Here is a 22,527-nt window from a genome sequence, read left to right on the forward strand (position 1 = left end):
AGGGGCTGTCTGGTTTCTTTTTGCTGCTTATAGCAAAATATAAGGGGAGAGAGAAGCAAAAGGAAAGCCTGTTAATAACACAAAAAGGAGTTGGAACTTACTGTTTTTGAGGATTCTCAGCCTTCCCCAATGGCAGATAATGTTGAAATTAAGGAATGACTTATGAGCAAAAATCATTCTAGGGTATGTTCAGGAAATGTTGGTCTGATGTGAAACCAAGGGGGTGTGACTGTAAAATCCTTTATTAAAACCTCCAAAAGATCCAAGATGTTGCCTCAGAAAATAATTTAATTAAACGTACGTTTTATTTTACTTTATTTTTTACATTTAAAAATTGTTTAATTAAAAATATTTTTCATACAATTTTTATAATTGAAGTATAGTTGATTTACAACATTGTGTTAGTTTCAGGTGTACAGCAATGTGATTTAGTTATATATCTACATTTATATATACATATATCTATTTCAGATTCTTTTCCATTATAGGTTATTACAAGATATTGAATATAGTTCCGTGTGATATACAGTAGGTCCTTGTTGTTTATCTATTATATGTATAGTAGTGTGTATCTGCTAATCCCAAACTCCTAATTTGGGAGTTCTGACCAGTGTGAGGTGATACCTCATTGTAGTTTTGATTTGCATTTCTCTAATAATTAGTCATATTGAGCATATTTTCATGTGCCTGATGGCCATCTGTATGTCATCTTTGGATGACATACAGATGGCAGTTTAAGTCTGTTTAGGTCTTCTGCCAGTTTTTTGACGGGGTTGTTTGTTTTTTGATATTGAGCTATATTGAGCTGTATGAGCCCTTGTTGGTCACATTGTTTGCAAATGTTTTATCCCATTCTGTACATTGTCTTTTCATTTGTTTATGGTTTCCTTTGCCATACAAAAGCTTTTAAGTTTAATTGGGTCCCATTTGTTTATTTTTGCCTTTATTTCCATTACTCTAGGAGATGGATCCAAAAAAATAATTGCTGTGATTTATGTAAGAGTGTTCTGCCTATGTTTTTCCTATAGGAGTTTTACAGTATCTGGTCTTACATTTAGGTCTTTAATCCATTTTGAGTTTATTTTTGTACATGGTGTTAGAGAATGTTATATATTCATTCTTTTACATGTAGCTGTCCAATTTTCCTAGCACCACTTATTGAAGACACTCTTTTCTCCATTGTATATTTTTGACTCCTTTGTCATAGATTAATTGACCTTGAGTGCATGGGTTTATTTCTGGGCTTTCTATCCTGTTCCATTGATCTATATGTCTGTTTTTATGCCAGTATCATACTGTACTGATTACTGTAGCTTTGTAGTATAGTCAGAAGTCAGAGAGTGTGATTCCTCCAGCTCCATTCTTCTTTCTCAAGATTGTTTTGGTTATTCTGGGTCTTTTGTGTTTCCATACAAATTTTAAAATTACTTGTTATGTAGTTCTGTGAAAAATGCCAATGGTAATTTGATAGGGATTGCATCAAATCTGTAGATTGCCTGGGTAGTATGGTCATTTTAACAATATTGATTCTTCCAGTCCAAGAACATGGTATATATTTCCATCTGTTTGTGTTGTCTTCAATTTCTTTCAAGAGTGTTTTATAGTTTTCAGAGTACAGGTCTTTTGCCTCCTTAGGTAAGTTTTATTCCTAGGTGTTTTATTCTTTTTGATGCAATGGTAAATGGGATTGGTTCCTTAATTTCCCTCTCTGATAGTTTGTTGTTCATGTATAGAAATGCATCAGATTTTTGTATATTAATTTTGTATCCTGCAACTTTACCAGATTTATTGGTGGGCTCTAGTAGTTTTCTGGTGTGTCTTTAAGATTTTCTATGTATAGTATCATGTTATCTGCAAATAGTGAGAGTTTTACTTCTTCCTTCCAATTTTATTTGTTTTTATTTGTTTTTTTTAATTTTTTTTGTTTGTTTTTCTTCTTTTTTTTGTTTTGTTTGTTTTTCTTCTTCTTTTATTTGTTTTTCTTCTCTGATTGCTGTGGCTAGGACTTCCAAAACTATGTTGAATAAAAGTGATGAGAATGGGCATCCTTGTCTTATTCCTGATCTTAAGGGGAATGCTTTCAGCATTCCTTTTCACTGTTGAGGATGATGTTAGCTGTGGGTTTGTCATATATGACCTTTATTATGTCGAGGTATGTTCCCTCTATACCCACTTTCTGGCAGAGTTTTTATCATAAAAAGATGTAGAATTTTATCACATTTTTAAAGGTTACTTTCCACTTACAGTTATTACAAAATATTGGATATATTCCCCATGTTGTATAATACAGCCTTGAGCCTATCTTACACCTAGTAGTTTGTACTTCCCACTTCCCCACCCCTATATTGGCCCTTCCCCCTTTCCATGGTAACCACTAGTTTATTCTCTGTATCTGTGAGTCTGCTTCTTTTTTTGTTACATTTACTAATTTGTTGTATTTTTTTAGATTCCACATATAAGTGATATCATACAATATTTGTCTTTCTCTGTCTGACTTATTTCACTTAGCATAATGCCCTACAAGTCCATCCATGTTGCTGCTAATAACAAAGTTTTGTTCTTTTTTATGGCTGAGTAGTAGTCTATTGTGTGTGTGTGTGTGTGTGTATATATATATATATGTATATGCCACATGTTTTTTGTCCATTCATCTGTTGATGGACCCTTAGGTTGCTTCCAAATCTTGGCAGTTGTAAATAATGCTGCTTAAACATATGTTCTTGAAGATGATTGAAGACCAGCAGAAGCCCTGTACAGGTGGGTGTGGCTTTTGTCTAAGGAAGTGAACTCCAATTACGTTCACATGAGAACAAAATACATTTTTAAGAGCATTATATTGGTAGAAACACCACCAGCATGGTCTGAAATTGAGAGAGACCTTACAAAATGAAAAGGCTTTTGGACCCCCAAAATTCTATTGACAGGACCCAGGCTCAGAACACTGTATAGCTCGAAACATTGTCTACCTCTTGTTGCAAAGGAATGATAATTCAAAGGATGGAAGCAAGAGCCCAGAGAGTGGAGCCAAAAACTATGGATAGTTATTTCTGAGCAGAAATAGGACTAAACTTCTAAGTGAGAAACTTCTAACATTTTCCTGGCTGATTTCAGAATTGCTGTGGACCAGTGATTTCTATTTGCCTCTTGTATTCTCTTTTTTTGAATAGGAATGTCTATAGTGATTATCCTCTGCCTGCTGCATATGTGTACCTTGAATATATGTGGGGCACATGTTTCTTTAGTTCATAGGTCTTCTAATTGTGAGGAACTGTATCCTAGAAACTGTATTTAAAGAACCATACCTGAGACAGCTGAGTAACAGTTTGATTTAGATGCCAATATCCTGGATTTCAAGCTGAAGTTATAAAAGGATGAGACTTTTCCCCTTTCCTTTCCTTTTCCTTTTTCTTCAGTAGGGCATGAGTTTAGTTTACACATGAGAGGAATTTAATTTGTGGTCAGAGAGTGAATTGTGGTGGTTTAAAAACATGTCCCCCAAATTTTTGATGCTCCTCTGCTAAAAAGGTAGTTTCCTTTGTTCTAGAATGTGGGCTGTGCTTAAGGGCTCTAATGAATAGAATGTGACAGCAGTGACAGTGTTAGACTTCTGAAACTAAGTCATAAAAAGGATTATGTCTTCCTCCTTGCTTTGCTTTGAGAGAACTGGTTACCATGTCATGAGGACACTCAGGCAGTCCTATCGAGAAAGAGCTGAGTTCTCTTGCTAAAAGATAGAAAAGAACTGAGTCCTCCAGCCAACAACTGTGTGAATCTCAGGAAGCAGATCCTCCAGCCTCAGTCAAGCTTTCAGAAAACTACAGCCCAAACAGCATCTTGACTGCAATCTCATGAGAGATTTCAAGCCAGAACCAACTAGTTCAGCCTCTGCCAGATTGCTGACCTTTAGGAACTATGTGAGATAGTATGTACTTATGTTGTAAACTGCTAAGTGATATGCTATGCAGCAATGGATAACTAACAAGTAAGCATTATCAATAAAAGTATGTTTGCAGAAAAAAAGTCATCCATTTAATCCATAGGTAACTCATATTTAACCTTTTTGTAGTGTGTAATATTTGAAACTTTAAAGTTAGTAGGTCAAAGACTGGGTAAGATATCTGACCTCCAATATATTAGAGTGAAGCTGCCCTGGGTACAGACAATATACTGTATCTTTTAGTGTTTTGGTGAATATGTAACTTGTGTGCTTCCAAATATTTTCTCAGGTGCTTTGTGACTGTTCCTTTGAATTTTACTATTTGTCTCTGCTTATCTCAAAACAGTGTTTAAGCTGATGATTGAAATGTTGCAAAAAATAGAAACTAGATTCATTCATTCATATATCTGAATGTAAGCTACATTATGGGAAAAACTGTTGGAAGAATTGGTAGAGACTTATCTCTCTTCTGTTTTCAAAAGCTGCATACCCAGGAGCTGTGATTTTTTTTTTTTTTTGACACGTGGAGACTATGCAAAGTATTTCTGGATTATGTAGTTAAGTACATCTTAATCTGTAAAAGTAAAAAGAGCCAGAATCCATTAAGTATTTTCAAATATTTAGGACTTTAAATATTATTAAAAATCTTTAAAAAATTGACAGGGAAATACTTGAAAATGAAAAATATCTGAATTTTTCCATAAAAGTGATATAATCACTTGTAAGTGAATCATCAGCAGTAAAACTGTTTCTTGATAACATTTAACATTCGTTTGTTGTCTTTATCCTTAATAAGAAATTCAAACTAACAAATAAAGCAGCTGAACCTTGGTAAGTGTTTGTTACTATAGGTCGTGTTTTCACCAGTAATAATTAGCTTTTTAAAAATTAAAATGTCTACTAATATCCTCTCTTTCTTCCTCAGGGAATTGCTCCAAAGCTGGAATTTTCTACAACCTCAGTGATTACCGAATGTCTGATAAGTTCAAGGAAGTGCCACACTCAGGTTAAAATCATTTATTTAAAATATCTAATGGTTTAATTTATTTGTATTTATTGGGCATTTGGCAAGCATTATTCTTTTATTTTGGCTACAACTCTTTTCACATTTTTTTGATCAGTCTCTAGTTTAAGTAAAACAATTATTAACATGTAACCAAACAGCTAAATACCTAAGATAAGTGTGGAAGTGAAAAGCTTGGTGTACGTGGTAGATGGTACTTTTTTTTTTTTTAATGGAAAGAAATTAGGCTGCCAGAAAGATGTTGGTTTCAAAAAGTTCCACAGAGAACTTGATTGGAGGCTTCTATGAATCTTAAAGAAGTTAAAGTTCAAAGGATACATTTTTAGCGAATGAGACCAGAGGTTCTCAGGCTGGGATATAGGTGGTTAGTGGGTATAGCTTCTTGAGTGTCTCTAATTCCTTAAGGGACTGTTGCTTAGTTTGGTGGCTGTTCTAGTGCTGTCAGATCAAGAGAAGCTTCAATACTTCAGCCTAATAAGTACCTTCTATGTTTGTAAAAACTGCCTTCAGTAAACTCAGATATCTGGATCTAATATTACATTCTGGTCTAACTTCCTACTGAGTCACCAGGATCATCTTGCTACCCTGACCACAGGTTATCTAATAATGTCTAGGTATCACTCATACATATGTGACTGCATTATGACCAGGTAACAGTGGCCAGCCTGTGATGATGAGCCAGTACTATATAAAGCCTAGAGGACCCAAACAGGGCAGAACTGGACCTATGGTGGAAAAAGTAGAATGTTAATTTCCTGCATTATCAGTTTCAGAGGGAATTTGCTCAGGGTGGTAACTTGACAAGCTAACAAAGGTAAAATATGATTGTAAGATTATCAAGGGGATCTTTCTTATTTTGTTTAGCAAGACATTTGGTATGTTAGAGTTTGGCCTAATTATTTATCTTTTAAATGCAAGCTGAAACACTGCTACTAGAGATCTAATGACACGTACTTGCCAAATGCAGAGCTGGGTTACTGACTTGTTTGGAGATATGCACTGTGCACATTTGTAAATTGTCAGAAGTGCTTCCTCTGGATTCACAGAAGTTTTCTACCCACACTGGGGTATGCCTTTACTGGGTGGGTAGAAATTTCTTTTTTTGTCAGGAGTGTAGTATACACACAGAAGAGTACACACATTCTAAGTGTACAGCTTAGTGGAAGATTCCTTACTAAGTGTAGAACTTTCACCCCACTAGTAGTTTCATTGGACTAGCAGTTTCCTCTGTAAGCTTTTGGCTAACTTGCCATTTCAATGTTTGTCATTTGTTTTTTGTTGAACAGAGATGTGAGAGAATAGCCTTTGGTGTTATTAAGAAAATATTCTTGAGAATCAGACAGATTTGGGTTCAAGTTCCTCAAAAGACTGGTTTAAAGATTAAATTAGAGAATATATGTGTCTGCACGTAGCATATAATTAATAAATTTTGTGGCTGTTACTGAGGTTATTCGTTTTTTAATTAAGATAATTGAGATATAGAAGACATAGATGAAATATAAGATGAAGACATTGTATGGTAGGCACAACAGAGTATACACTTTTACATTAAAATTCTGAATGGTAACAGCCAGCATTTTAATCTTATTTGATCTTATTTGAGAACATGCTAAATCCACTTTTTTTTCCAAGTGAATATTAGTTACAATTAAAATTTTAATGGCTATAAAACAGCATTTTCAGGTTCAAATACAGTTTAAGAATTAGACAAACCATTTTCGGTTTTTAAGAGAGGAGTGATTGAAATAAACTCTTTAAAATCATTTAGGTTTATAAATATAATGATCTTTATTCCTTTTGGCACATTATTTTCAAATTTTTTGTCACAATTGATGTTTTGCCACCAATTGAATGGACTGAAAAAATAAATATATTATTGGGATTTTCTGGAATATATCTAGTTTTCTATGTAGTCTCTTTTACCTACTGCAAAGTAGAATTTATTAGTAAACAGTTAAATATTACTAGTAACTTTATTAATATGTTTGATAATCTGTATCAGGTAGCTTTTGCTGTGTAACAAGCCACACTAACTTAGTAACTTAAAATAAGATGTTTCTCACAGTTGTGTGGATTGGCTGGGTGGTTCTTTTGGTCTGGGCTGCCTAGGCTAGGGCTGAGTGGTCTAGGAGGGCTTCACTTGCATGTCTGGCAGCTGGCTGACTTCTTGGTGTGAGAGGGACTTTACATTCCTGGCGTTTGGCTTGATTTCAGCTGGGGTGATGGCCACAGACTCTCATCATCTAGCAGGCTAATTTCAGCTCATTCACATGTGGCGGGAAGGTTTTCTGGAGTAAAAGAAGACTAGCACTTTTCAAGTCTCCTTTTGTCACAAGTGCTGTTGTCCTCGTGGCTGATCTAGGGAGCCATTTTGTGTAAAACAGTATGAAACAGCTACTATTTTAAGTTTTCTTGGGCATTAATAGGATGCATTAAGGATTGATTAGGTTAGAAGGTATGAATCTGTGGTAGATACAGCACCGTTTCTAACTTCCTCTAGTGGCATTCAGCATTCAAAAGCTGTAATCAAAAAAGCAGATGGAGTTCCTTTCAGTTTGGTATAAGCAAGAGGTGGGTAAGAAGGAACTTTACAGCATTGCTGAAATAGGTGATGTTGGGTTCATCCGGGTCTAAAGGTAAGAGATCCTAAAAATGTATGAGGATCTGGGGAAAAGAGATCTAGGGGCTGAGGGAGACGAAGAGGACAAGTAACAGATTCAGTGAAAATAAAAGAAGTAGGTTGAGGAAAAGGTTTGGTCAGCAAGGGGTTTTCAGAGTTTAGGGTGCAATGGATCTGTATAATGATAAAATCTAAGATGAAGTAGAAAAAGACAGTTAAAGCTCAGAAATAGGAAGTCTAAGTTCTTGGAAGGATTCATTGCTTGAACATTTTATTAAACCTCAAAGGTTCTTTTCATGTGTTAATAATGCTGCTTCTGTGAGTCAGTGTGATGTCATAGAGATAGGTGAAGTGGGATGAAAAATTCTGAATTACTTGTTGAAGTCATTGAACAAGGTGGGAGAAGGTCCAGGAGCATAGCAAGAGCTAGAGAAGTAAGAAAGATGATGAAATAATATGATGCTGCTGGTCTGTATGAAACTTGTGGACTTATTTTTCTAATCAGGAAACTTTGTTTCCTTGTTTTCCTGTTTTCTTTCCTGTTTAAAAAAAAAAAGTAGTTTCCTACTTTAAAAAATATTTGACTCTTCTCCTATTTCACATTTGTATTTTATTTACTTAGAAATAGATACCCTTAGCAAGTAGGGAGGGGGATTGAGAAAGTAGAGAAGAGGGAAGGTAGGATTGGTGGTTTTTCTTGTTTTTTTTTTTGCGGTACACGGGCCTCTCACTGTTGTGGCCTCTCCCGTTGTGGAGCACAGGTTCCGGATGCGCAGGCTCAGCGGCCATGGCTCACGGGCCCAGCCGCTCCGCGGCATGTGGGATCTTCCCGGACCGGGGCACGAACCCGTGTCCCCTGTATCGGCAGGCGGACTCTCAACCACTGCGCCACCAGGGAAGCCCGGTGGTTTTTTAATGTGATAAAGTTAGCAGGACGTTCAAAGATTCTCAACTGTCCATTTTCTCGAATATTGGAAAGCTTATAAATCTAGACAAAGCTTGAAGAGGTCTTAAATTATTTACTTGTAATCCAACTTTTTTAAGGCAGAGACTATTTGAATAAAGTATCCTAATAACACAAAATATATAGAAATATCATTTGTGTTTAAAATTTTAGAGTGTTAGCCAGTTTTACTAGAAGACAGAGTACTAGTCATTAAAGTTTGTAACGTGTCTTTTGTACATTTTTACTTTTATAAAAATACAGAATTAAGATGTTGTGGTTATCTGTCATTGAATTGTAAAGTTTTAGTTTGGAAGAGATCTTAAAAATCCTAATCACCTTGTATAATCCAAATTATACATTTTATGAAAATATGTATAAAGCTTTTCTTCAGATTTTCACGTTGTGCAAATGTATGTAATCATGATAGTATGAATGAAACGTATAGTTTTCTCCATAAAGATTTTATAATCAACTAATTAGACATGTGTGTTGCTAAGATTACTAAACAAATCCTCTTAAATTATATAGCCAATTATTTGAATACATAATTATAAATGATAAACCAATGTTTGCATTAGTTTTTTAGTATACTGAAAAATAATTGTTTTTACTTTTTTTCTTAGATTTTTCAAATGATTAAATATTGGGCTTTAACTTTGTTAAAGTACTTGTTATACTTAAGAAGTGTGGTACAGTATAGTTTATTAACTACTAGACAGAGTTATTTCGGAGGATATGGATTTGACTTCCCTCAGGATCTACATGGATAAGAGAGACTGATCTAGTTGGCTTTGATAGATTATATGTGCCTTAAATTACTTTTTAAGGTTTTTTCTACCTGTAGTTATATATATATGTATATGTATATGGTTTACCCAAGGGTCATAATATGTATAAAATATATCTCTCCTGACCAAATGAATTTTATTTTTTATGTTTAGGATAAATTTATTCACCATACGGCTCCAGTTGAAAAATCACATGGCAGACTGCAAACCAGAACATCAAGGTCACAAAAGAAAAACTCCAAATCACCTGAGAGAAATAAATATTGCATAAATGCAAAAAACTACGAACAGCCTACAATTTCTTCAAAATCACACTCTCCATCTCCTTACACAAAAAGACGCATGTGTGAGCTATCTGAAGACACTAGGCAGCGGCTGGCGCATTTAAATCTGGGGCCCTATGAATTCAAAAAAGAAACAGATAAACCTCCATTTGTGATTAGACATGTATGTGTTCTCTGAAACATTTCCATTTGAAACTGATCTAATCTGTTCTTCCACTAAAATATTATTCTCAAATTTCTTTCAACTTCTAGCTTATATTAATAATTTTCTTCCCTGAACTGTTAGCCTAGCAATCTAAAATGGAAAATTAACTTGATAAAAGAACATTCTTTTGCAGCCTTTAAACCGGGCAGAGATCAAGCTCCATTATGAATGCCATGTTAAATCCTCTCAGTAGCCATTTCCTTTCCTCTCATACAGTGGACCGTGTAATAACTTTACAAATTGAACTGAGATGTAATTGACATTAGTTCTAAAATGGCAGAGTAGGGTATTAAAAGAAGACCAAGTTTTCTTTGTGGAAAGGAAGACACCCTCCTCCCCCAGCCTTTTAAAAAATTATAATGGAAAAGTAAGTTTCTCTTGAAATTATGTCCCTTGGATAAATCTTATATAATGGATCTTTGAAGTAAATCTTTATTTGATGGGAAGAGGAAGGCCTTTGAAAGAAAGAGTTAACTTCAAGGGTAACATAGTTTCTAATCTTTCTACATGGAAGCCTGTTTTGGTATGGTTTGAGTTTAGAGCTTGTGTCCATATAGTCAAATAGACTCTGGCTAATTTTAAGGGTCTGTAATCAGAATATTTAATAAAAGGCTTTCTCAGGATCTTCATAATTTCTTTAATTTTTATCAAACTATATTACCTTAAAAGTATTTCTTTAAGAAAAGCTTGCAAATTAATAAAAATTGCTTTATATAATAATAAACTTGAAGATTTAAGTGCTTATAGAAGCAAAACAACTTTTTGAGATGTCTATGAAACACTTTCTGACTTTGTCTCTAATGCATTTTTTTCCAAATTTTAAAACGTAAATATCAGTACGAACATGTAAACATGCCCCTGTGATGGTCGAATAGCTTTTTTAACATACGCCACCTAGAAGTTCAGATTTTCTTTGTGATACCTTTAAAAAAAAATTTAGCTGTGCCTTAAGCAATATTTCATTCCATTTTCATATTTTGACTATGAATCCTTTATTATTGTAGCCTAAGTAATAGATTTTTTATTGTAAAAAAGAAAATTTATAATATAATGGACACTTTTAAATGATAATATTTTATTGAGATTATTGTGATTATACTTGTCTTATTCCTATAGAACTCGTTTATAGGTTCTGGTCACATTTTTTTGTTGTTTGAACAATATCCAGATATGTTTACTTGCTTGTTTGACGACAGTTTCAGAATGCCTTTAATTCTGTTTGCTCATAATTGCAAATTAAGTTGAAAAGAAAGGACATGCTAAATTCTAATCTGAAGAAATATTAGCATTTTAATTAAAATGCCTATGTACGAAGATAACCAGGAATATTTTGAGCGTTAGCCACATAAAAGTTGCTTAGGGAAATAACTGCTCTTAAAATGTTTATTATTATGTTCATGTCACTGTTCAAAATAGAATAATTTTAATAATCCTTGGTATAAATCTTCACATTTTTATTTAAATGATTTCCCTTTCAGCTTTCCATTGAACAGAAAGAAATACATACTTCTAAGCTTATAAAATTGCTTACGTTATTGTATAGAACTAGATTTTTTCCAGCTGTATAAATGTATGCCTCTCTCAGCCCCATAGGCATTCATGATTTTAAAAGCACTTAACAAAATTGGTAACCAAACAAAATTTTAATTTGATACATGAATATGCAAAATGTAATACATTTAGGAAAGACATTCTAGTTTTACAAACACTGTATAAAAAGTAATCTTAAAGAATAAGAAGCCATTTCAAGAATCTAACTAGTACTCTCCCAAACTGGCACAACCATCCTATAAGAGTTAAACTGCATTCTTTGCTTTTTTATTTATGCAGAATAGGATTTTTTTCTATTGTGGTAAAATACTCATAACATAAAATTTACCATTTCAACCATTTTAAAGTGTATAATTCAGTGACATCAAGTATATTTATATTGTGGTTCAGCTGTCACCACTATCTAGTTCCAGGACTTTTTCATCACCCTAAGTGGAAACCCCATGCTCATTAAGCATTCACTCCCCATTTCTTTCCCCAGCCCCTGGCAACCACTGATCTGCTCACTATCTCTATGGACATACAGTGTTTGGCTTTTTGTGTCTTTTTTCATTTAGTACAGTGTTTTCTAGTTTCATCCATGTTGTAGCATGTATCAGTACTTGATTCTTTTTATGACTGAATAATCCATTGTACATTTTGTTTATCCATTAATCTGTTGATGGACATTTGGGTTTTCAACTTTTAGTTATGTGAATAGTACTTCTGTGAACATTCATACACAAGTTTTTGTTTGAATACCTGTTTTCATTCCCAACTGCTTTAATACCTAGGAGTGGAATTGCTGGGCCATATGGTAATTCTATGTTTAACTTCTTGAGGAATTGCCAAACTTTCCCACAGTGGTTCCTCCATTTTGTTTCCACCAGCAATGTGTGGTGGTTCCAATTTATCCACATTCTCACCACATTCTCATTTTGTTGTTTTATTTTTATTGTAGCCATCCTGAGGGGTGTGGAGTGGTATCTCATTATGGTTTTGATTTGCATTTCCCTAATGACTAATGATGCTGAGCATCTTTTCACGTGCTTGTTGCCATTTGCATATCTTCTTTGGAGAAATGTCTATTCAAGTCCTTTGCCCATTTTTAATTGAGTTGTTTGCCTTTTTGTTGAATTCAGTTGTAAATTTTCTGTTATATATTTAGGATTCTAGATCCTTATCAGTTACATGATATGCAAATATTTTTTCTCATTCTGTGGCTTGTCTTTTCACATTCCTTTTTTTAAAGTTAAATTTTAAAAAATTGTGGTAAAATATGCACAATATAAAACTTACTATTTTAACCATTTTAAGTGTACATTTTAAAGTGTACACATTAAGTACATTCACGTTGTATAATCATCACCACCATCTATCTCCAGAACATTTTTCATCTTGCTAAACTGAAACTGTACCCGTTAAACAATAACTCCCCATTCCTCTTTCCCTTCAGCCCTGGCAACTACCATTCTACTTTTTGTCTCTATGAATTTGACTATTTTGGGTACCTCATATAAGTGCTACCTAATATATACAGTATTTGTCAGTTTGTGAATTGCTTGTTTCACTTAGCATAAAGTCATCAAGGTTAACTCATGTTACAGCATGTGTCAGAATTTTCTTCCTTATTATGGCTGCATAATCTTTTACATGTATATACCATATTTTGTTTATTCATTCGTCTGTTGATGGACACAGGTTGCTTCTACCTTTTGGCTGTTGTGAATAATACTGCTGTGAAAATAGTATAGAAATATCTATTCAGGGCCCTGGTTTCAGTTCTTTTGGGTATATACCCAGGAGTGGAATTGCTGGATTGTATGACAATCCTATTTTGAGTTTTTTTGAGGCGCCACTATGCTGTTTTCCATAGTGGCTGCACCAATTTACATTCCTACCAAGAGTGCACAAGCGGTTCAATTTCTCCATATCCTTGTCAACACTTGTTACTTTCTGGTTTTTGATAATGGCCATCCTGATGGGGGTAAACTAGAATTTTGATTTGTACTTCCTTTATGATTAGTGATGTTGATTGATTTTCCATGTGCTTATTGGTCATTTGTATATCTTTTGGAGAAATGTCTTCTTAAGTCCTTTGCTCAACTTTTAATTGAGTTTTTTAGATTGAGTTTTAGATGTTTCTTTATATATTCTGGATATTAATGCCTTTTCAGATAATGATTTGCAAATATTTTCTCCTACTACATGGGTTGCCTTTTTACTTGATATTGTCCTTTTATGTACAAAGTTTTTAATTTTGGTAAGTAGAGCTGTCTTTTTTGCACAGATTTATATCATTCTGACTTTTTTTTTGTTAGAAAATGTGGATAACTGTTAATATCTTTTATTACTATACTCAGAATGCTGACTCCTGAACACAGCCAAGTAAAGACACTAAATTCAAAATCTATATGCTAAGGAGATAAGTAGTAAATGGCTAAACTTGTTTCTTAAATGTGGCAAAGTAAGATTTCCCTGTTTTTAACTTTGTAATAGGAAGCAAACTAGGCAATAAAGTAATGGACATTTCAACTATAAATCTGTTCATTTTAGAGTGGATTCAAAATATAATTAAAAATTTCTGGAGTTTAACTTAAATTTTATTTAAAAACAAACAGCAAAATACTCGGCTAAGCTCTGATCTTGGAACATCCTTGAACTGTATAGGCAGTATCATGTTAACTTGATGATAATGTGATCTATGTACCTCAATTGATTTTCTGACTCCATGAGACTGAAAAAAATATTTAAGCTCCGTTTTACATTGAAATCTTCCTTATTCTAGGTTGATCCCCCAAGTCCCAGGGCTGATGCTTTATTTGGATCTTCTGGCAGAGACTGTGAAAGAAATGGATGGTCCAGGCTGCACAATGGTTAGCTACAAGTTATCTCTCTTCATCTGTTTTAGTTCTCTTGGCTACATTCAAGTCTTTGTCTTGGCATCAATTAATAAAAACAGAATCTTGGCTGTATTGGAAAATATGGTATAATGCCACTTTTTACAACTTGTGGGACACCCATGTCGGTACTCTCTAAAAATAGTAGAATTTCTGTGCTGCTATAAACCATCTTCATCTTTGAGATTCAAAACACATATTAGCATATTAAAGGCTATGATACCTTTTAGTAAAAAACAAAACAAAACAAAACAAAACCTTTTGTTTTGCTCAACAATTTCTAAATTTATTTGACCATGAAACCTTTTCCTCTCCTTAACATATATTACTTAGTTTATGGAACAGGCTTTGGGAAACACCGTTGTAAAAAGAGTTCAGGTTTATAGGTTTTGGACATACATTTACACATATATTTGAATACTTTCTCTACCACTTATTTATAAACTGGGCATTCTTGAACAAATCACTTTACTCTGATAATCAGTTTATTGAAGAATGAAGATAACATGATAAATATTACCATGTAAAATGCTCTAGCACACAGGACACTTAATAAGTATCAGCTGTCAAAATAATACTTATTATTTATATTTCTGGAAAGATAATGTCCTTTAGGTTTAGTTTATAATATTTTTTTTTCATTTTTAGGCCTGGTCCTGATGGTTAGATATGTTGTTTCTTAAGTTCAATATGAAGATGATTTTTATGAAGAAGATTAAATAGTATTTTATAATTAGAGATATGTAAGCGTTAATATCTGTAGACTTTAGCTAGTCAGTTCACCAAGTATCCACCAGCAGCCTTTAAGTTAATTTACTGCACACTAAAAAAAAGGCATAGAAAAGTGAGAGTGAAAAAACACAATCAACATGTAGTGAGCTCTGTCTCTTTTTGTTTCTAAACGCTAGTGTATAATCTGTTTTTAAAAATTGGGATATGAAACATTCTTATCTGAGAACATGAAGAGTTTTTGCACATTTATTTTGCTTTTTTAGCACTAACTGGGAGATAAATGGGGTGATCAATAAATCTTTCATACTCAGAATAGCAGATTATATGAAATTAGGAACAGATGTTATACTCTTGGACTTTCCCCTCCAAGGGATGTTTCCCCTCTTGTACTAAATTTATGTACATAGAGTAAATAAGCTTTCAGAACCAGAAAATTGAAAATAGCTTCAATATAGGCATTTCTTTGGAAGATGTTTGTAGAATGCACTTAAATGTCTGATTTCCCTTGACAATTATTATGTATTTGCCAGCAGAACTGTTATAGTTTCTAGTAACTTCTAATCAAAACAGTCAGCTGCCTGTGTAGAGGTACAATCAGAGAGGCCAATAATGAGGTGCTTTTTTTTCTTTTTAATTTGACATAATTTCAGACTTACAGAAAGTTGAGATAGTACAAAGAATTCCCCTACACCGTTTACTCAGAGTCCACAATATTAATATTTTCTTTTCCCTCTTCCTCTCTCTCTTTCTCCTCCCTGCCTCCATCTCTGTGTGAGTGTCTGTGTATAAACTTTTCTTGACAAGGACATTGCCATGGGCTGATATGTGTCCCTCAAAGTTCATATGTTGAGACTCTAACCCCCCAGTGACGTTATCTGGAGACGGGTCATTACCTTTGGGAGGTAATTAGGTGTAGATGAGTTTATGGAGTGGGGTCCTCATGATAGGATTAGTGCCCTTATAAGAAGAGACAGCAGAGGTCTTGCTTTCTCTCTCTCTCATGTAAGGACACAGCCAAAAGGCAGCCATCGTCAAGCCAGAATGAGAGCTCTCACTGGAACCTGGCTGTGCTGGCACCCACATCTCAGACTTCCAGCCTCTAAAACTATGAGAAATAAATGTCTGTGGTTTAAGCCACCTAGTCTATGGTAGATGAGAGCCTGAGGAAACTAATACAGTTGTTTTCTTAATGTGATGCAAGTATCAAAACAGGAAATTAATGATATAATGTTAACTAAGCTATAAACCTAAGTCATATTTTGCCACTTGTTCTAGTAATATCTTTATAGCAAAAGAAATTCCACAACATACATGAGGTTCAGTTGCCATGTCTCTTTCTTTAGTTTTCTTTAATATGGATCAGTTTCTTAGTCTTTCTTTGTGTTTAATGATGTGATAATTTTGAAGAATAAAGGCCAGTTTTTTAATAGATCTCCCTCATTTTGGGTTTGTTTGATTTTTTTTTCCTCATGATTAGATTTATTCATTTTCCCCCAGAATACAACAGAAGTGATGTATTACTCTCAGTGCATCATGTCAGGATGTATGTGATGTTGCTTTGTTACTGGTGATGTTAATTTGCTCACTTGATTAAGATGGTGTCTGCTCGGTTTCTCCAGCATGAAGGTGCTATTTTCTTCCTTCCCTTTGTAATTATGGGAAGATTGAGACTATGTAATTCTCTTCGACTTCGACCCCTTTAGCATACATTGATGATTCTTGCCCGAAACAATTTATTACAGTGATGTTTACCAAATATTTTTTTAAGTTCTATTTTTCTTTATACATTTATTATTTGCCTTCTACTATAAAGAGTTTTCCCTTCTCATTTCTCTAATTTTAATGCCCCTGTTCTTTGGACTACTTTTTTTTTTTTTCTTCTGGTTGGCAGTTGAGCAATTGTGCTTTGGGTTCTTATCAGCTATTTAAATACATATGTGAATTTCTTATGATAGAATATCTTACACATAGTGAATTTTCACTTATGACTATCTTTAATGAAAATTCTTCTTGAACATTTTCTTACCAAAGTATCTTGCCTAAAAATTCTTAAGTTCCTATAGGTTACCATTTTCACCAACATTGATTTATTTAGTCCTCATAATAATGTGAAGATGGATGTAGCTATATTTGATCAGGAAGAGTGACAGAGGCTTAGAGAGGTTACGTGATATGTTGGAGAGCTACAGAATAGCCGTGTACAGTGTAGAACCCAGGTCTTCTAACCCCAACTTCCTTTCTTTTCCACCGCTCTCCTACCACTTTTCCTACTTTCATTTAGGTGTATTTTTTTAAATAAAATTTTCAAATTTTCTCTGTCTGGAATTTCCTTGATATATAATTCTAATTGTAATTTGTGCAGTCCTTTTGAAGAAACTCAGTATCTCTTACACCTCAAGAATATATGGAAGCTTTATCCAATCATTTGTGCATTTTAAAGAGGAAATCAAGTGCAACATCTTGGCCTTTTTCAATTTTGCTTAGGATTTAGGAAAGATATGAGACTCTGTCTCCCCCTTGGAGGAAACGTCTCTTATTCTCTTCATTTGAAGATTCTGTTGTGAGTTTCAATTCTACACAAGACTGTAATCTTTTATGAGCTTCCACTAGTCCCTTTGTTAGATGGTTATTATTTTTATGTCAAATAAATTGGAAATAACATCCCAAATCCTAATAGGCCATATCTTGAGTAGACAGCAATAAATGGTAATATTTTATTCTTTTCTGAATAAAATGCATGTAGTCATCATGTATATACTTATCAGCAAAATATCTCATTTGTTTGTGTGCCTCCTTGTTTTACAGAGTGTCATTTTTAGGAACTCCTTTTTTAGTTTCTTTAATTCTCTGTTATTTATAAAACATTTATAACAGCCTTATTGAGGTATAATTTATATATCATAAAATTCACGTGTTATAAGTTTACAATTAAATAATTTTTAATAAATTTGCACAGTTGTGAAATCACTAATATCTATTTTTAGAATAAAAGGGAGAGAGAGCATGAGTGAATGAGTGAGCACACCAGAGCTCAAGTGCAAGATCTGACTGTCTCTTCTTATAAGGGCACTCTCTCCATTATGAAGCCCCACCCTCATGACCTCATCTAACCCTAATTACCACCTAAGGGTCTCATTTCCAAATACCATCACTTTGAGAGGTAGGGCTTCAACATATGAATTTTGGGAGGACACAAATACTCAGTTTTTAACAATGATTTCATGAGATTATTGGAGAATCAAATAATAACTAATATTATGTTTTCTGCTAGCCACTATTCTAAATGCTTAATATTTCATTGATTAATTACTCGCAGTAACCTCAAGAATTTTAGATGCTGTTATTTATCCTCATTTTACAGATGAAGAAATCTGAGATTTAAGGAAGTAGAGTAAGTTGTTCAAGGTCGTGCATGCACGCGCGCGCGCGCACACACACACACACACACACACACACGATCTAAATTAGCTCTTTTTCTTCATACTTTTCTTAAGTGTGACCCATTCATTAAGGCCCAGCTCAACTTTTTCCTCCTTTAGGAAGTTTTTCCTCATGGCCTTCAACTTTGAGAGATCTATCTCTGATATGACTTTTTAATAGCATTAATTGCCTATACCATTCTGATTTAGCCTGTTCTTTTATGCTGCTGTTATTCAACTTCGTAAAACTTAACTAAAGTAAATTATAAGCACTTCCCGACCATGGGCAGTGACTTTTATCTCCTCTATCTCCTGCATTTAGAATATAGTTAAGTACCTAATTGTTGGTAAAGGTGATTAAATGTGAACATTAGGAAACCTCAGATCAAAGTAATAGCTTAATTTATAAAAGTGAAAGAAAATTATATAAATTTGTCTGAATTAGGATAAGTTTATAAATGGTTTGTGGAGAGCAGGAGACATTCCTGTGTTTTAATATATTGACATTTTGAATATTACATTAGCTACCAAAAAGAATATATATTATGTATAGAAACTATTACCTTAATTTTCAAAGTTAGCATGTTTGGAGAATTAGACTCAGTGTGTCCTTATCATTCTTTTATTTCTTCTGCTACTTGTGGCCACGTTGTACATTAGACTTTACAGAAGAGGAGTTAGGTTGGGAGTTAGTTTTATTTTGAATTTTGAAAAGCAGTTGAAGTAAGTTGGACCTTACTGAATTAAATGGTGAAGTTGACCTTGTGTGAAAGACATTAATGCTTCAGCTGCCCTCTATAATGGCTCAGGACACTTGGAGAACAAACATCTTGTGCTATAAATGAAAGCTAATTGACTAAATATAGACTATCCTGGGTCTCTATCCATATAGCATTTTTTTTTCTGTACAAGGTGGTTTGGGAAGGTAAAATATAGAATGTTAGAATGTTTTTGACTGGAATGTGTTAGTAAAGAAGTAGAATTGCAAATTATGGTTCTGATTTTCTTATCTATCAATATAACAGAGATTATAATACTTAAAACTTGACTCCTTCAAGTAATGAGTAAAACCCCAAATCTGCATCTACAATGTAGTGGTCTTTGGCTTAGGGAGAGATTGGGAATAGCTTTATAGTCCACTGTTGTAGATGCTATGCTAGGTACCTTATAATTTAATCATCACTATAACTCTCTGAGGTAAGGTAAGCATTGTCTTCATACTCTTAAAATGAGGAATGAAAAACAGATTAATTGTATAACTGGACCAAACTAACATGTATGATAAGTAGTGGAAGTTGAACCTGGCCTTGTTTGACTTAGTATTCAATAGTAATGATGTTGATAATGCTGGTAGTAATAATAGTTAACATTTATTGTATTGCCTTACATGTAATATCTAATGTAATCTTTAAAACAATATTACGAAAGAGGTACATTAGACCAGTGGTCCCCAACCTTTTTGGCATCAGGGACTGGTTTCGTGGAAGACAGTTTTTCCACTGTGGGGGTGGTGGTGGGGTGGGGAAGGGGGATGGTTCAGGCGGTAATGGGGAGCAGTAGGGAGTGGCAGATGAAGCTTTGCTCACTCACCCGCTGCTCGCCCCTCCTGCTGTGCGGCCTGGTTCCTAACAGGCCAAGGACCGCTATCAGTCTGTGACCTGGGGCTTGGGGACCCCTGCATTAGAAAATTGAGGAATCTGAGACTAGAAAGATTAGATAATATGCCCAGGGCCATATTGGAAGTGCTGGAGCCTGAACTGTAATGCACATCTATTTGTCAGCAAGATCTGTACACTACAGGACAGTATGCTCCCGCCCTCTAAAGCTGGTCCTGTTTCCATTACGCTTACTTAATTCAAGCATGGACTCCAAGATTAGGAACACATGTAGTCTGGCAGTATCTATCAAATCTATATATTCAAATTATATTTCATCATAAACTGGTTTGTCAACTAAAAATCATCTATTTCATGTAGACAGATTGGTTTATCAACTAAAAATTAATCTGGCCTGTATCAGATATCTCCTCCTCTAATGAAAATATGATTTGAAATCACTTAATTGCTGAAGAACTGATACAGATTTTAACTTGTTGCTTATCATCTTTGTAACATTATGGAAGGATTTTTGAGATATTTCTGAAAACTGCTGTATGAAGTATAATCGTAGAAACAGTGATTGTAGGAAAAATCAAAGATGAAAACAAATTTCTTCTTTTTGATAGGAAATATTTATAGTTTCTTTTGTACATCCTTTTTTAGATCATTCTCATCTTCGCTGCTACCGACCCAAGGATTATAAGGTATGTAGTATAAATTGCAGAACAATAATTATCCTGGCTTTCAGATTAGAGCATTAGTAAATTTCTTATATGTATGGTCAGATATTATCATATTCATTCAGTCAAGAAATTTACAAACAATAATTCTCATATTATGGAATGTCATTATTTTGTGTATGTTGTCAGGTGGTAGGATAGACTTTTCATTGAGTGTCTTGCTACAAATGTTTTGTGACTTTTGATTGTTCATTACTTGTTTGTGTATGTGTATATGTGTGTGTGTGTGTCTGTGAGAGAGAGACAGAGACAGAGAGAAATTGGTTGCTACTTTTAGTGATACCTCACACAGTAGTATTTCTAAATTTCAGTCATTCGTAGAGCATCCTCATAATTTTTACAATACCTGCATGTAATTTATGCTGTCTTTTAAAAATTCACCTTGTTTTTATTTATTTCACCAGTGTAAATGAAAAATCAGTATCATATACTTTAAATGGATGATAGCCTTAAAAATACAGCAAAAACAAAACAACGTTACTAAATTCTGGCTAGAAAACTATTGTTTTCCAAAGACTCTGAGACATGTTCTCTTTTTCTTAAAATGAGATAAGCAATGATAGACAGGTATAGGAGACATACCAATAGCTAACTGAAGATTTCTGATTGAAAGAGAATTGAAAAGAAAATATATTTTTTCTTTTGGGATTCAGTACCCTTTTAGTGTATGTCCATGTGCTATATAAAATAATCTTGTGTATCATCTAAATTCATTTTGGGTACCAAACTAAGTTATCTGCTATACCACTAGTAGTTCAGTTCATGTTCTACATTTTGAGAAGTACTGCCCCAGAGTTTTTCTTTTCTGTCCCTAAGTGTAAGCTTCTTAATAAGAAGAGGCATCATAGTTGGGAAAACAAAACAAAACAAAAAACATAGCTTTCCTTATAATACCTTTGTCTATTTACTTGAAAACAATTTATCCCATGCTTACTGGCACTGAACAGTATAGCTCTTTGCCATGCTTTGATTGTGATAAAAGAAATATGGAACAAGCCAAGGCACCATGTGACTAAGGGGCCAGATCTACCAGAGAGTCAGAATCATCAAGGTGGAACTTTATAAAAGTTTATTCCAGGCCTACTAAGTTAAAATTGTTGAGACCGTAGACTAGAAATTTTTATCTTAAACAAGTTTCCAGGTGATTCTTATGCAACTCTTTTGCTATCTATCCAAGGATTGGTATTTGAGAACTACTAGTATAGACGTGGATATAGCACTTGAATAGAACCATTCCTTGTATAGCATTTGTATAGGGTCGTGCCCTTGCTTAAGGCTGTCCCTAGAGGAGTGTGGGCCTGGCATAATTCCCCTGGTGCAGACCTACCCTATTATGTGGAATTTATTCAAACACATACATGGGTACTGATCTGTGTAATATATATGTGCATGCATGCGCAGGCACACACACACATCAAGAAGCATAATGTTTGTTGTCTTGCATGGGGCCCAGGGAAGTTACCTTAGTTGTAATACCTAAGGGTAACTAAGTTATACCTAAGTAATACCTAAGGTAACTAAGTTACCTTAGTTGTAATACCTAAGGGACAAGCCTATCTTCAAGTCATGTTTCACAAGTTTTATTTATTTTCTTCTTTATTTGCATCCTTGTTTTTTTTTTACTAATCTGTAAGTTCCAGAATGGCAAGGATCTTATTGATCTTGCTTATTGACAATTGCTAGATATTGTCTGACGTACGGTGTGGATTCCTAAAATATGTGTTGTGTGAGTGGATTATGAAGAGAAAACAAGTAAACCAAATATACAAAAGTATAGAATGGGGAGAAAAGTATAAAGTTTATA

General features: G+C 34.1%; 1 protein-coding gene across 2 annotated transcripts in view; it reads left to right on the forward strand.

Moving 5' to 3' along the window:
• Positions 1–22,527, forward strand: part of SPATA6 (spermatogenesis associated 6) — a 154,003-nt gene that overhangs the window by 57,351 nt on the left and 74,125 nt on the right. For both annotated transcript variants that reach the window (XM_027108605.1, XM_027108604.1), the window contains exons 6-9: positions 4,863–4,943; positions 9,469–9,762; positions 14,123–14,210; positions 20,647–20,687. In XM_027108605.1, the coding sequence (XP_026964406.1) occupies positions 4,863–4,943; positions 9,469–9,762; positions 14,123–14,210; positions 20,647–20,687 (504 nt within the window). The remainder of the gene's footprint in view (positions 1–4,862; positions 4,944–9,468; positions 9,763–14,122; positions 14,211–20,646; positions 20,688–22,527) is intronic.

Source organism: Aethalodelphis obliquidens, unplaced genomic scaffold, assembly GCF_003676395.1.
Source record: "Aethalodelphis obliquidens isolate GAN/ISIS:26980383/991018 unplaced genomic scaffold, ASM367639v1 scaffold9, whole genome shotgun sequence".
Taxonomy (NCBI): Eukaryota; Metazoa; Chordata; class Mammalia; order Artiodactyla; family Delphinidae; genus Aethalodelphis; species Aethalodelphis obliquidens.